The 15,253-nt window shown below is 31.5% G+C and overlaps 1 protein-coding gene across 1 annotated transcript in view; it reads left to right on the forward strand.

Moving 5' to 3' along the window:
- Positions 1–9,981, forward strand: part of LOC100933336 (sodium-coupled neutral amino acid transporter 1) — a 73,736-nt gene extending 63,755 nt beyond the window's left edge. The window contains exons 13-15 of the mRNA XM_003771371.4: positions 7,122–7,263; positions 7,362–7,459; positions 9,406–9,981. Coding sequence (XP_003771419.1) covers positions 7,122–7,263; positions 7,362–7,459; positions 9,406–9,507 — 342 coding nt within the window. The 3' untranslated portion in view covers positions 9,508–9,981. The remainder of the gene's footprint in view (positions 1–7,121; positions 7,264–7,361; positions 7,460–9,405) is intronic.
- The last annotated feature ends 5,272 nt before the right edge of the window (positions 9,982–15,253 follow it).

A 15,253-nucleotide genomic window follows, 5' to 3' on the forward strand; every position in this document is an offset into this window, starting at 1 on the left:
AATAACAGATCAGACTCCTTGGCATCTACCTTTCAAAGATAATAGATTTCCTTGACACAAGAATAGAATAGTGATTAGCAGGAATAGTGAAAGTCTAAACTTAACTCAGATATGACGAGTGATTTACAGGAAAACTGAAGTTCCATATTTAACTCAGAGACAAATACAGCATGACTTAAGCAGTTACACAAAATGTCAGTAGTGATACAAATTAGATTTTTTCAATTTTCATTATGTCTGTTTTTATGTATATGTTATGTTTTTCAGTTTCTAGTCATCAAAGTATCTTATTTCATTTTTTGTAATTACCCAATACATTTCCTACTCATATCCTTGAGAGGTAAATGGTCTGTTTCTCTTTCAATTTTTCTATACTATGATTTTTAATATTATGGTGATATCTCCATTTAGAACATATTGTGTAGTGTTATATAAAGTATTTAAACCTCATTTCTGTTGACCGCTTTCCAGTTTTCCTGGTAGTGTTTATAAAATGGGAAGTTTTGCAGATAATTTATGTTTTCTACTTTATCAATCTCTGAATTATTGAGTTCTGCTATTTCTGAATGCCCTTTTTCTAATCTATTTAATTTATCTATCTATTTGGTAACCAATATCGGATGATTTTGATGACTACTGTTTTATAATATAGTTTGAGGTTTTCCTTTTGTCCTAACTTTTTCTATAATTTTCCTTTATATTATAGATTTTTTTTCCTAAATTAATTTAACATCAAGTTCTGTAAAGTATTCCACTAGAAATTTTATTGATATAATAATAAAAGCATAAATTGATTTTGGTCATGTTATCATTTTTATAATATTTCCACAGCCTGGTCATGAGCATTGAATATTCCTCCTGATATCTAAGTTGTTATTTCTTTAAGAAGCATTTTGTAATTGAAAATAGACAGATCTTTTGAGTATTTCTGGAAATTGATTTCCAGATATTTTATGCATTTCATAGTTATTTGGAATGAGATTTCCATTTCTATTATTGCTTATTGTATTTTTCTATTATTATGTAAAATTATATTGATTTTTGAAGATTTATTTTATAGCCTGCAACTTTGTTAAAGCTATTGTCTCAATTAGCACCTTTGCTGATTCTCTAGGGGATTTTCCAAGTATATCTTCGTATTATTAGAAAGTAAGGATATTTTTATCTCTTCTCTGCTTATCTTTTTCTTTTAATTATGTTTTTTGTCTTTTTGCTATTGCTAGCATTTCAAAAACTGTATCAAATAATACTGAAGAAAGTAAGCATCCTTAATTCATTCCCATATTTACTGGAACAGGTTCTAGTGTATATGCAATTCATATGATGCTTACTTTTGATTTGAGAGAGATGGTTTTTGTGGTCTTAAAAAAAGTCCCTCTACTTTGCAAGATTTTAAGCATAAAATAATATTATACTTTGTTAAATCTATTCAGAGATGATCATGTGGTTATTTTAAATTAATTAAGTTAGAAATAATAACTATGTAAAGGAAAATGATAATGAAGAAACAACATGCCAAAGTTTCTGGGATGAACGTAAAGCATGCTTTAGGAGGAAAAATCCTTAGGAGCTTCCCACCAGGATCATTTTATGAAACAAATATAGTTTTATTACTTTAAAGAGGGAGGAATAAAATGCAGAAATAAAACTATAAGCCAATAATATAAATGAATATTAGTTCAAAAATTTTAAACAAAATTCTATCAAACTATAGCAACTTGTCCAAGAAATAATTCATTATGATCAAGTGGAATTTATACAAGAGATTGTTTAACAATAAGGAAAACAATCAACATAATTATATTAAAAACCAAAACATACAATATCACGTTAAATTTAAATAAAATATCAAGGTGATTATAGCAACATATCACAAAGACTATGTACTATGACTGGGTCAGATTTATACCAGAAGGCAAGCTTGATTCAGTATGAGGAAAACTATAAACATAATTAGCCATGTTAATAAAAAAAAATCCTATAAGCTTTTGAAAAGATAAAGTGCCCATTCCTTTTAAAGTACAAGAAAGCATACATGTAAATTGAACTTTCCTTTAAATGATAAGGGGTATCTCTCTAAAATCAAAAGTCAGCCTTATCTGTATTGAAGTTAAAGTGAAAGACCTTTCCAGTAAAATCAAAGGTCTAGCAAAAAGATAACTATTAATATTCAGTAGTGCTAGAAATGATAGCTATTAGCAATAAGGTAAGAAAAAATAAATGGAAAGAATAAGTATAGACAAGGAAAAAAAACAAATTGTCACTTTTTAAAATTATATGATGATTTACTCAGAGAACCAAAAAGAGTCAATTTTTAAAACTAATCAAAACCATTAACAACTTCAAGACTTATGACTTGTAAAGTAAACCCAAACAAATCATCAGAATCTCTGTATATAGGGCAGCTAGGTTGTGCAGTGGATAGAGCACTAGCCCTAAAATCAGTAGGACCCGAGTTCAAATTTGACCTCAGACACTTAACACTTCCTAGCTATGTGACCCTGGGCAAGTCTTAACCCCAATTTTCTCAGAAAAAAAAAAATAGAATCTCTGTATATAACCAACAAAGTCTATCAGGTAGAAATAGACAAGTTTCCTTGAAAAATAATTTCAGAATACATATAATACTTGGGAATCTACCTATCATGACATAGATAGGAATTATAGGAATACAACTCTAAAATAATCTTTATATAAATAAATACATTTAAATAACTAAAGAAATATTATTTGTGCACAGAATGAGCCAATACAATAAAAATTCCATTACTATGAAAATTAGCTTACTTATTCAATGCCATATCAATCTATTCACCAAAGGATTACTTGAAAGAGCAAAAAAAATAAAAATAAAAAACAAAAACAAAAACAAAACAATTTATCCAGAACAATAAAAAGTCAAAAATCTCAAGAGAAATAATGAAAAAAGTGGGAAGGCAGGAAAACTAAAAGTGACAGAACTTAAATTATACTTCAATATAGCAATCACAACAATTATCTAATAACTAGTAAAGAAATAAAGAGGCAGATCCATGGAATCAGTTATGTATACAATATAGAGAAGTAAATGAGCACAATGTTTGCAAACCCAAAGATTCCAGTTGGGCCAAAAACTTAATATTTAGCAAAAGCTTCTGGGAAAATTGGAAGGCAGTTTAGCAGAAAGTAGGTATATTATAACAACTTACATCATATGCCAAGATAAGTTCCAAATGTATACATTATTTAAAACAAAGGATGACATTACATGCAGAAGAACAAGAAAGAGATATTGGTGAGGAAGAGGATCACAGGGTGTTAAATGACTAGTTTTATTACATAAAATTAAAAAGGTTAGAGCACTAAAATACCCCAATGCATCTAAAATTAGAAGAAAAACAGGAAAATGAGGGAAAATCTTTACAACAAAGTTCTTTAATATCTCATTTCAAGGATAACATGTTAAAAGGACATGAATAGACAGTTCTCAGATATGAAAAATGGTCAAAATTACTACTAATAAGAGAAATACAAATTAAAATAATTGAGGTTTTATATCACACCATGCAAATTGTTAAAATTGATCAAAAAGGAAAATGATAAATGTTTGAGTGGCTCAAGGAAAACAGGTATATTACTGTACTATTGATAGAACTATAAACTGCTTCTGTTATTCTAGAAAGAGTTGGAACTATGCTTAAAAAGCTATTAAACTAGGGATATCCTTTCTATATCTTTTCCACAAGACCACTTCTAGATCTATATCCCAAAGAGATAAAAAAAAAAATAGGGAAAGACACATATGTACAAAAAAATATTTAAAGTACATATTTTTGAATTGGCAAAATACTTAGGGTTGTCTATCAGAGAACAGCTGAAAAAGTTATGATATATGAAAGTAAAAAAGATACCATAATGCTGAAGGAAATTATGGTTTCAGAATAACCTGGGAAGATGGAAGATGAAAGAATGAAGTGAGAAAAACCAGGAGAACAATTTATACAGTTATAATAATATTATAAGAGGATTTGCAGAGATAGAACAAGATGGCAACCTGAGCTCTCCCTACATTTTCCTCCAAACAATTTTAAAATAATTCTTCACATCAAATTCTGGAGTGGCAGAACCAACAAAAGGTCAGAGCGAGACATTCTTCTTACCGAAGACAATAACAATAACAAATCAGTGACCAAAAGACTGACCCAGAGTCAAAGTAGATAAACACTATTAGTGAAATTAGGGAGTGACAACAGAAGCAACAGAAAGTGACAACAGCTTTTGAGGAGTACTCTAACCAGAAGCAGCAAAGTATGGAACTGGAAAACTATCACAAAAATACTACAAAGAATCTCTGTCCTAACACTAGATGCAAGACCAGAGGCTATTTGGCAATGCCGCTGTCTATTTCCCATTGCTTATATCATTGATGAAGAGTGGAGAAGAGTATGTTCAGTCAAGAGGGAGCAGGAACCCTGAGGAGGAGAATAAATGTCAATGCCAGGGTTAGCTAGGACTATGAAGAGAAGGATCAATTGCAATTCCTGGGTAAGGACCAAAGTGCAGACCAGAAGAGCAATGACTACATCTCTCCCTAGATCACACCATATTGGAATAACCAAAAACTTTCAACATTCTCAAACAAGCTCTGAATATAGCAGTGTAAAAAAGTCTATAGAGTTTGGGGCAGTGTCTCTATCCACATGCAGAAAACAGTTAAACTTTAATATAAAGTTCAAAATCAAGAAATAAGCTAGAAAAAATGTGCAAACAACAAGAACATGACCATAAAAAGCTACCAAGTTGAAAGGGAAGATCAAAATACAAACTCAGAAGAAAAGTCAAAACAGCTACAAACAAACCCTCTTCTCCCCACAAAAGAATGAATTGGACACAAAACTAAAAAGAATTACTGGAAGAGCTTAAATATTTTGATTTTCAAAATCAAATAAGGGTAGAAGGAGACATAGGGAAAGAATTTAAAGCAAAGGAAAAATTCCATTTTAACAGGTTGATAAAAGGGACATAAAAATACAGAAGAAAATAACACTTTAAAAAACAGAATTGTGCAACAAGAAAAAGTAGTACAAAAATTCAATAAATATGAGATCTACTTAACACATAATTGGTCAAGTAAAAAAGAGATACAAAAGCTCACAGAAGAAAATCTCTTGAAAATTAAGCAGGGCAATTGGAAACTTAATGAATCTGTGTGACATCCAGAAAGAATAAATCAAAACCAAAAGAATGAAAATATAGAAGAAAATGTCAACTTTCTCTTAGAAAAACATCTGAGCTAGAAAGTGGATAAAGGGGAGAAAAATCCCCTAAGAATTATTGGATCACTTGAAAGCCTTGATCAAAGAAACATCCTAGACACCATATTTCAAAACATTGTCAAGAAAAACTACCCTGATTTCCTCAAACTAGAGGGTAAAATAGAAATTCAAAGAATCTGTTGATCATACCCTAAAAGAAATCCAGGCATATTGTAGCCAAATTTCAGAAATCCCATGTCTAAGAGAAAATACTTCAATAAGCCAGGGAAAAAAACCCACCAGACAACTTTCTAATATTGTTAAATTATAGTTAGACTCACAGAAGACTTAGCAGCTACCATATTAAAGAAGCAGAAAACTTGGAAAGTGATATTCTAGAAAACAAAAGAGTTGAGTTTATAACCAAAAAATAACTTAACCTAGCAAAACTTGGTATAATCCTTCAAGAAGGAAAATTAATATTTAATGAAATAGAAGAGCTTCAAGTATTCCTGATAAAAAGCCCAGAGCTAAATAAAAATTTCAATTTGAAATATAAGACTCAAGAAACATAAAAAGATAAATATGACAGAAAAATCACAAGGGACTCAATAATATTAAAATGCTTATTATTATGAGGGTAATTAGATTCTATATAGATGATGCAGAAATGAGTAGATCATGTTTGGATAATGTAAAACAATGGATAGAGAAAGTCTATTTTATGAAATCTGTTAAAATTGTTATTATGGGGGTGTTTATCATTGTATCACAGATAGAAAAAACTGGGCTATGACCTTTCAAGTAATGGAAAGATCTTCTAAAATATTCTTTTTCAATCACCTTTGAGTATTTTTTAAATTTTTAAATTCAAATTAAATTTATTTTTTAATGGCCTATAAGGTTATCTTGCAAAACTTTAACTAAATGAAATTAACAACTTTCACAACTAATATGAAATAAAATTGGATTAAAAATAAACAAAAGAAACAATTGCTTTTTTTCAATCTAGAAAAGAAATTCTCTATTGCAGTCTTTTAGGGAATCTTTCCACTTATCATCTGGTATAATGTTGGTAAACAACATTGAATGAAGGCAAAGATAGCATGGTAGCATTTAGTGGTGATAAAAAGATGCAGTTAAGTTTTTGCCTAGAATGAGAGGCAGAATCCCATAGAGGTGAAATTCCATAAAGAAAAATGTGGAACTTAAAAAAAAATAAAAATAATGATTATTTCCTTTTAGCGAAATATAGTTGCTTTAGGATATTGTAAATTCAATTCAAATTATTAAGAGCAGCCAAAAAAAGTGAAAATGATGTTACGTTACAGAGCAATATTTGTAGAAAAAGAAGTGATACTTTTATTATATTCCAATCTAATCAAACCAACTCAAAGGAATGGTGTTCAATTTTGGATACCACATTTTAGGAGGATGTCAGAAAAATCAATCTGTTCTGTCAAGTAGGCAAGACTAGAGACTGCAGACCTAAAGATATATTGCCTTAAGAAGAAAATTTAGGAGAAACATGGTAGCTATCCTTTATGAATTTGAATGATTATTGTATAGTAAAGGTCTAAACAGAGATAAATTTTGGTTCATTGTCTGTTAAAATTTCCTAACAAGTAGAACCCAAAATGAGATTTTTTTTTTTTGCCTTTATCACTGAAGGTCTTTAAGAAAAGGACAAATGATCACTTGTAAAAGATGTTACAAAGGAAAGAACTGTTTAGAAATGGGCTCAGTTGATGGTGTCTTAGGTCCCTTTCAACTCTGACGTTCCATAATTCTGAGATTCCATTAATGTAAAAGTTTCTGCACTAGAAGGAAATATTTGAATACTCTATACTATCTACTAACAAAATTCTTTGCTTTCTTTTACCACAGGCTCGTGATTCTCTGGCTGAGCTACTTAAGAAACCAGTCTTCAATTTAATTGAACGTATTGTGATTGCTGCTATAATCTTGGGTTTTGTTGACACTTTAGTAATCTTCGTACCCACCATGAAAGACCTTTTTGGAGTTCTGGGTACAATATGGCAATTTTATACTAATTATTCAATAACAATAACAGCTTTAGGGAGTTTAAATTTCATAATAGAAAACTGGTTTTTGTTCATCTTATAGGAACAACCACTTCCAATATGTTGATCTTCATTCTTCCTACAACTATGTTTTTAAAAATCACAAAGGATGATCCCGAGAAAGAAAATCAAAGGTTTGGGGTATGTTTTATGGCTACTGTTATATATTTTTTCATTTTGTATGTCATTAATATTTATAAAAATTAGTTTGGGTAGTACATGATCATACTGTAAATATAAGTTACTGTTGTATTGATGGGCTGCACAGCATTGATTAGTCAAGTTAAAATAGAACATCACTCTTCTCTGTTCCCTCAGAAAATGTTTATTAGATTTCACTTATATTTGATGAGAAATAGTCCTTTATTTTTACATTGGCTAGGACAAATTATCTAGGTTAGATATACCTCTTTATATATCTGTAGGATATTGCCTAATTCTAAATACACTTTAGGACAATCCATCTCCATGAAAATACCTCATACAGTCAAAAGAATATAAAGTTACATGAAATAAATAGTTAAATTAGTTAAAATATTCTTCCCATGTTAAATAGGTATAATAACTGTTAGCAGCTCCATACTTTGATGTCTCACTGTGGCATGAAGGTGACACTGGATATTAGAAAGCTCTACCAGGAGAGCACAAGTTCTGACATATAGGTGCTACCAATCTGGAAAGAATATAAATACAGAGAAGCAAAAGACTTAATGATTGCTGTCTAAGGACCAGCATGGCTAAACTCAGAAGTTTGTCCATTAAATAGGCTTTGATTTTTTTCTAAACATGATAACTTACAAAAACTGTGTACTAAGGTGGAAAGATATTATGATCTTCATTGGTAAAGGAAATACCTACAGCAATAAGACCAAAGATTCTTAAATATTTAAAGAAGTAGATCAAAAGTGCTTTGATATAACAAGATTGGATTCTTTTCAATATTTGGGAAACTTGCTTCCAAATAGGATTTAAATTCAATGGCATCTTGAATCTCTTATACTTGGAAACTAAACAGTAAGGAAAGGAGGTGTGCAGTGATTGTTTGGTTGAATACCTTCCAGAACACCATTTTTGGTATCCTGAAGGCTTCTCAGTTGCTTTCACAGCTAGTGTAAACATAGTGATTGCCTGTATTACCTGAGATGAGAGTTTTCCCAAAATAAGCATATAAGAGACTTCTTAGAATGACTCCACATTGCTTTTCAAAGTAAATAAATAAGAGCCATTTTCACATATATTCGAAAAAAAAAAAAAAACATCTTCACTTGATAAAGTATGAAACTTATAGCTGAATCCCTAGCTACGTTATTGTTGGGTCCTTCAGCCACGTCCAACTCTTTGTAACTTTATGGATTACGTTCTTGGGATTTTCTTGGCAAAAAAACTGAAATGGTCTGCCATTTCCTTTTCTAGTGTGTCCCTATTTTACAGATAGAGGTTAAACACCTTGTCCAGAATCACAGAGCTAGTAAATGTCGTGTTTTGAACGCAGACCTTCTTGGATAGCAGACCCACTTCTCTATCACTTATCTGGCTGTCCCTAGCTGCTAAGGACTTATTAAAACATGACCAGTAAGAATTAGGAAAAAGCAAGAGTGTTCATAGAATCCATTCCTAATTATTTTCAACTACCAAGGACTTCTCTCCTTATTTCTGTATATATTTACCTATATAAATGTTGTCTCCCCTACAGAATGTAAATTCCTTCAGAGTAAGAATTTTTTTCATATTTGTATCACCAGTGCCTAGCATAGGATCCAGCTCATGAACAAATGCAATTGATTGATGAATTTTTAATATTAAAATGAGTGGAGATTAAATTTAAAAATGGTGGAAATGTGTTATCCACAAATCCTATTTACCATGCACCCTTCATTTTCTAATAAAAATTGATTCCTTTGTATTTCTTAACTTTATTCACTTTTCTTTTTTCTCTGATCAGTATTGTTCTCACCCTCTTCCAGTTTTTCATCTTAATAAGGAAAAAGCAGGAACAGGGAAAAGGGGATGTATTCTAACTTTATCAAAAATCTTTGTTTTAGGAAAACACTAATTTACCTAATTATATGTACTTATTTTCCTCTCAGGTTTCTCTTCTCTTGGGATTAGGAATCCTGTTCTCTCTCATCAGCATTCCTCTGGTCATCTATGATTGGATATCTTCTACAACTGCACCTGAAACAAACTGAAGCAGTCTAGATTTGGGAAATTAATATAGTCTTGTTTGCTGTTTATTCAACATACCTTCAATCAAATTCTCTCCTCCATTGATATGTTTACTAGTTTACATTGTAAAAAGAAAATTGTAAACAGCTGAGATTGTATAACCAGACACCCATTTGAAATACAGTTATATCCCTCTGTTTTGGGATCATTTTAAGGATTCTGTTATTAGTTTTTCATATTTTTTTGTAATCCTGCCTAATATTTTTCATAACCAATTACATTTAATTTGTCCATCTCTAGATTTTGAGATTTTATAGTCTCTCAGGACTTTGAAAACAAGTCTCAATCATTGAGCCAGGAATTTTATTTATCATATATCTAGGTCATGAAATAATTTTTCTATAAGGAAAGTGCCGGTTGCTTAACTATGCCCAATACTTGAGCCTTTCCTAGAAAATAGTAAGTGAGGATGGCTGGCCCAGTAGTTTGATGACAAATACATTATTACACTCTTATACACAGGCATGTTCTGTGGCAAATAATCTCAATTCCAATGGGATTATAATTTTAAAATATGTATATTAAAGTTATAATTTGGAGTCATTTCCTCATAAATGACCCTTTTATATGCATTTGTCAAAGCCACCATGCTCCAGATCAACTTCAGAAGAGAATATAGTACCTTTGCAGTGATGCACATATTAGAATCATTTAACATTTTACCTAAGTTGTCTAGAAAATTATGTTTATGAAAAATCTATGTTCATGCAAAGTGATCCTACCTTGTTACAGCTGTATTGTCAAAAGAGAAGGAAAAAAAGTCAAACATTGATTAAAATATAAATCCTCTAGCTTTATTCATACCCCATAGCTTTTGCATTATACAGTATGTCTTACTAGCATTATACAGTAATGTATTACATTATTACAAAATGTCTTCATGAAAATGAGTCTTTTTGATTCCAGGTCCAGCACTCTATCCACCACACCACTTATCTGATCTTAAAGTGACTTGAAATATACTTATTTAGCAAGAAACATGAGTTTGTTGATGTCTATGCTCCAGTATTATTTAATCTTCTGTTTGTGTTTTTTAATTACTCAGAACATTTTAATATTCCACACTGTAATTTGGTATATTTAGGCAACTAGATGGCATAATGCATAAAGATCCAGACCCAAATTTTAAAATACTTATTTTCCTAAGTTAAAATCTGGCCTCAGACACTTACAAGCTGGATGATCTGAGCAAATCATTTAACGTCTTAGTTCCTTTTCTGTAAAATGAGCTAGCAAACCAGTCCAGTATCTTTGTCAAGAAAACCCCAGTTTGGGTCATGAAGAACCAAATATAACATGAAGAGTCAAAACACAACTGAAAATTAATAAACAATAATATAATTTATCCAATGTCACTGATAAATAACATTTCTTCAGGATTAACTACAAAGTATACTGTTGTTATTCCTTTTATTCAAAATAGTGAACATGTAACCAAAAATGCATATATCATATATAATTAGAACTTAAAACAGTAAAGTTCTATGTCAGTTCCTTTCCTAAATTAAATAGGATCTAGGGACAAAAGTACTATTATCTTAGGAAAAGGTAGCATGATTTTCTTTAGTCAATGTTTTCAACTCCTGCAAAAAAAGAAGTCTCACAGTTTACATTTAGAAATTCTTTGTAGTAACTGTACCTTCTCTACAACGTAGCATTCTTTAGAGAGCTGCCTAGAGCTCTAAGAAATTCAGTGTCTTGCATAGGCTCACATACAAACTAGTATGTATCAGAGGCAGGATATAAACTCAGGTCATCTGGATTTAAGCAGCTATCTACTATTAAACTTTACATTTCTCTATTCCCCTCACCAGGCAACACCTACTATAGTTAATAGAAATTGAACAACAGAGAAAGGACTTCTGTGGATACCTAGTATTATGTACAAGGCAAGAGTGGTAATCTTCAGGGCATTTCTTAAAACAGGCTGAATCCCTTTTCTTTCTTTAGACACAAAGCAAGATTGGCTTCTTAATTCCCTTTCTTGCCCCTCCTTTCCTTATAAGGACAAAACAGTTTCCAATGGTCCATAAAGTCAACATACATATACCTCTTAGGTTTCCTAAGGATATTTTTTTATAAATATACAATGTCTCCCCCCACCCCCTCGCCGCCTTTTTTTCACTTAGACTCTCTAGGAAAATACAAAACCCACATAAATAAAAATTTTGTGTTCTTAGTATCAAAAAGATTGTTTTCCATAATAAAACCTTGGCCCAGCTGTCCTGAATAATTTCATTTTTATATATAATGGTAATTCTGTTTATCATTCTTTTTATCATTTTATATATAAAAAAATTAAAATCAAGATGTTGGCATATATTTTCTTTTCCTTTTAAAAATTATTTTAAATATTCTTTTAAAACATTTTTAAGTTCAAAATTCTATTCCTTTCCATCCCCTCACCCAACTTACTGAGAAGGCAAATAATATATCTATTACATATATGAATCATACAAAATATATTTACATAATAATCATAACACCAACAAAGAGGAGAAAAATAAAGTGAGGAAATTATTATTCAATTTGCCAACTCAAAGATCATCAGTTCACTCTCTGCAAGTGGGTAATATTTTTTTTTTCATCATGAGTCTCTTAGAATTATTTTGGATCACTGTCTTGATCAAAATAGTTACATTTTCCACAGTTGTTCATCCTTACAATATTGCTATTACTATGTACAATGATCTCCTGGTTCTGCTCACTTTATTTTGTATTCCTATAGATCTCATATTCTTCTGAAATCATTCTTCTTGATATTTCCTAGGACACAGTAGGACTCCATTATAATCCACAATTTGTTCAGCCATTCTCCAATTGACAGGCATCCCCTAAATTTCCAATTCTTTGCCACCACAAAAAGAATTAACATAAATATTTTTGTACATATGGGTCCTTTTCATTTTTCTTTGATCTTTTTGGAATACAGAGGGATTTTTGTTGGTATTGCTAGGTTAAAAGGTATGCTCTGTGGGTATAGTTCCAAATTGTTCTCCAAAATGGTTGGATCAGTTCCTACTTCACCAACAATTCATTAGTAGACCCATTTTCTCTCATTCCTCTAGCAATTGTCACTTCTGGTAAGTGTAAAATTGTATTTCAGATTTGTTTTAATTCGACTTTTGTCTAATCATTAGGGGCAGCAGGTGGCGTAGTGGATAGACTGAGGAGGCTGAAGTTAGGAAGACTCATCTTCCTGAGTTCAAATCTGGCCCCAGACATTTGCTAATTGATCCTGGGCCAATCACTTAACCCAGTTTGCCTCAATTCCTTATCTGTACAATAAACTGGAGAAAGAAACGGCAAACACTCCAGTATCTTTGCCAAGAAAATACAAAAGAGGTAACGAAGAGCTGGATATGACTAAAACAATTGAAAAAAAAAAAAACTGATTAGTCACAGCATTTTATACTTAGAGCATTCATAGGAGTCAGAATACTCAACCCAGTACCTTTTGTAAAGGGCCCCTCTGCTTTGGATCTGGGTATATAGTTTGACCAGGTTCAGGCTTAAGGAACCTGCTCACTAACACAATGTGCTCTCTTTTCTCATAGACCCTAGTTCATAAAACCCCCATCTTAGTGCCTTGGAATGATTTAATTAGAACAATTTTATTCCTATGGTTTTCCTGAAAGAAATAGGAAAAGGTAGTCAAAATACAATAAGAATCAGATATAAGGCTTTTTTTTTTTATTTCCTGCACACCAGTGAAATACACACACAAAAAAAAAATCCCACAAGCGCTTACTGATAATAAAATTTCAAACAAGATTTCTCATTTATTGTAGTTACCAGGAACATTTGCAACTAGAGTTATATCTCTTGGGAACTTAATATTTAAACCTTAGCAAACCATAGGGTAGTTTCTGGAATTATTCATTAGTAATTCCTTCCTTGTTCAAATAAATCCTAGCATATATCCATTGGTAAAATAGCCAGACTTAAACCAATCCTCAGCCTTCCTCTCTAATGAAAATAAGCTTTACTTACCACCAGAATGCTCCATTCATTAAGGCCAGGACCTCAGGACCTCTGGACCTCTCATACTCAAAGTTATTTGCAAGCCTGGACATTACCATCTCTAGAAAACCCATAACATAAAAGGCATCCAGGATCTTAAGCATAAGCATGAAATCATTTAGTCGAAGGTGTAATCTGATGAAAGATCATCCCTCCCTCCCTCATCACCTCACAGAGAGCTGAGAGAGTATACTTTTTTTGCTAATGGCAATGGGAGTGGGAGGAGACTAAAGAAAGATAGGAAAATATAATGAAGATAACCAGAAGCTATTTCTCCTTTTTTTTTTTTTTTAAAAAAATGGAATTATCTGCTGCTTTGGCTCAGCACATAGTGTGGAGAATCACTTTGTCATTTGGAAGCACGTAATGTCTTTCACTATTAAGCCACCACATTATTGAAAGCAGTTGGAAAGTTCATTATTTCTGATGAGCCAAATGCTAATGCCCTTGGAAGTCTCCAGAAGTTTCCTGGGGAGCTACTAGAGCATGTCCTTCTAAATAGCCAGTTCAAACTTTTGCTGGAGTAGATCAATTTTATTATGATACACTACTAGTATATAATAAAAATGTTCAAATGTTTTATTCACATAATTTTCCTACTCTGGTAATCAGTACCATTTTACATTAAAAGTTTTTAATATAGATAGGGATTTATGTCATTTCTGATTTCAATTTTGTTTACTTCCTTAACTTCTTTCTTATTTATTTTGTGGTTCAATTTATCTAGTTCTGAGAGAGCCAAATCTGAGAGATCCCCCACTAGTATAGTTTTGCTATTTGTTCTTGTATCTCTCTTAACTTCTCCTCTAGGAATTTGGATGCTATACCACTTTGTACATATAGGTTTAGTATCGATATTGCTTCATTATCTATGGTACCCTTTAGTAAAATATAGTTCCCTTCCTTGTCTCTTTTAATTAGATCTATCTTTGCTTTTACTTAATCTGAATTCAGGATCACTACCCCTGCTTTTAATTGTAAACCCATTTCATTGATCTTCTCTTTCTCTACTTTATGCAAGTAAAAATCTAGAGATATAAAATTCCCTTTATAACTGCTTTGGCTGTGTGAAGGTCAAAAATATAAAAAAGAACTGTTTATTCCATCAGTTTTTAGGTCCATTTTACTAATAACCTTAAGCTGCCCCATTTAGTTCATAGATTCATACAAGTAGTTTGATCACTCTAGCTGAGATACTAACCCAATCAGCTGAGAATTTCAAATTCTACTTTGTAATTGATTCTATATTATATTGACTTAATATTGTAACTGATTCTGGTTCTGCTTAGGTCCCCTTTCTATGTCCTTTAGTTAAGTTCAGGAATTTAGCTTTCTCCTCAGAGCAAATTTAAACATCAGCCTGATCACAAGTTATTGTAATTGAAAGGAAAGTGTTATCTTCTATATTATTAGCTTTGGCATAAATACCAAAACCTCTGTTATTAACCTTCTATTATTAGATAGCTCTAAGAGATATATTATCCCTGAACATTAAAGAAAGTTATTTTTCTGACAAAACTTTCTTGGTGCCAAGGAGTCAGCTAACTCTGAACTACTACCAAAAATTACAGGATGCAGATGGATCCCATAAATCAACCAATATTTTTAATGACAGAGTGAAATGCTCACTAGTCCAACACTAGCCCACATTTGTCAGGAAATCTAATAATATTCCTGTTACCATGA

Source organism: Sarcophilus harrisii, chromosome 5 (assembly GCF_902635505.1).
Source record: "Sarcophilus harrisii chromosome 5, mSarHar1.11, whole genome shotgun sequence".
NCBI lineage: Eukaryota > Metazoa > Chordata > Mammalia > Dasyuromorphia > Dasyuridae > Sarcophilus > Sarcophilus harrisii.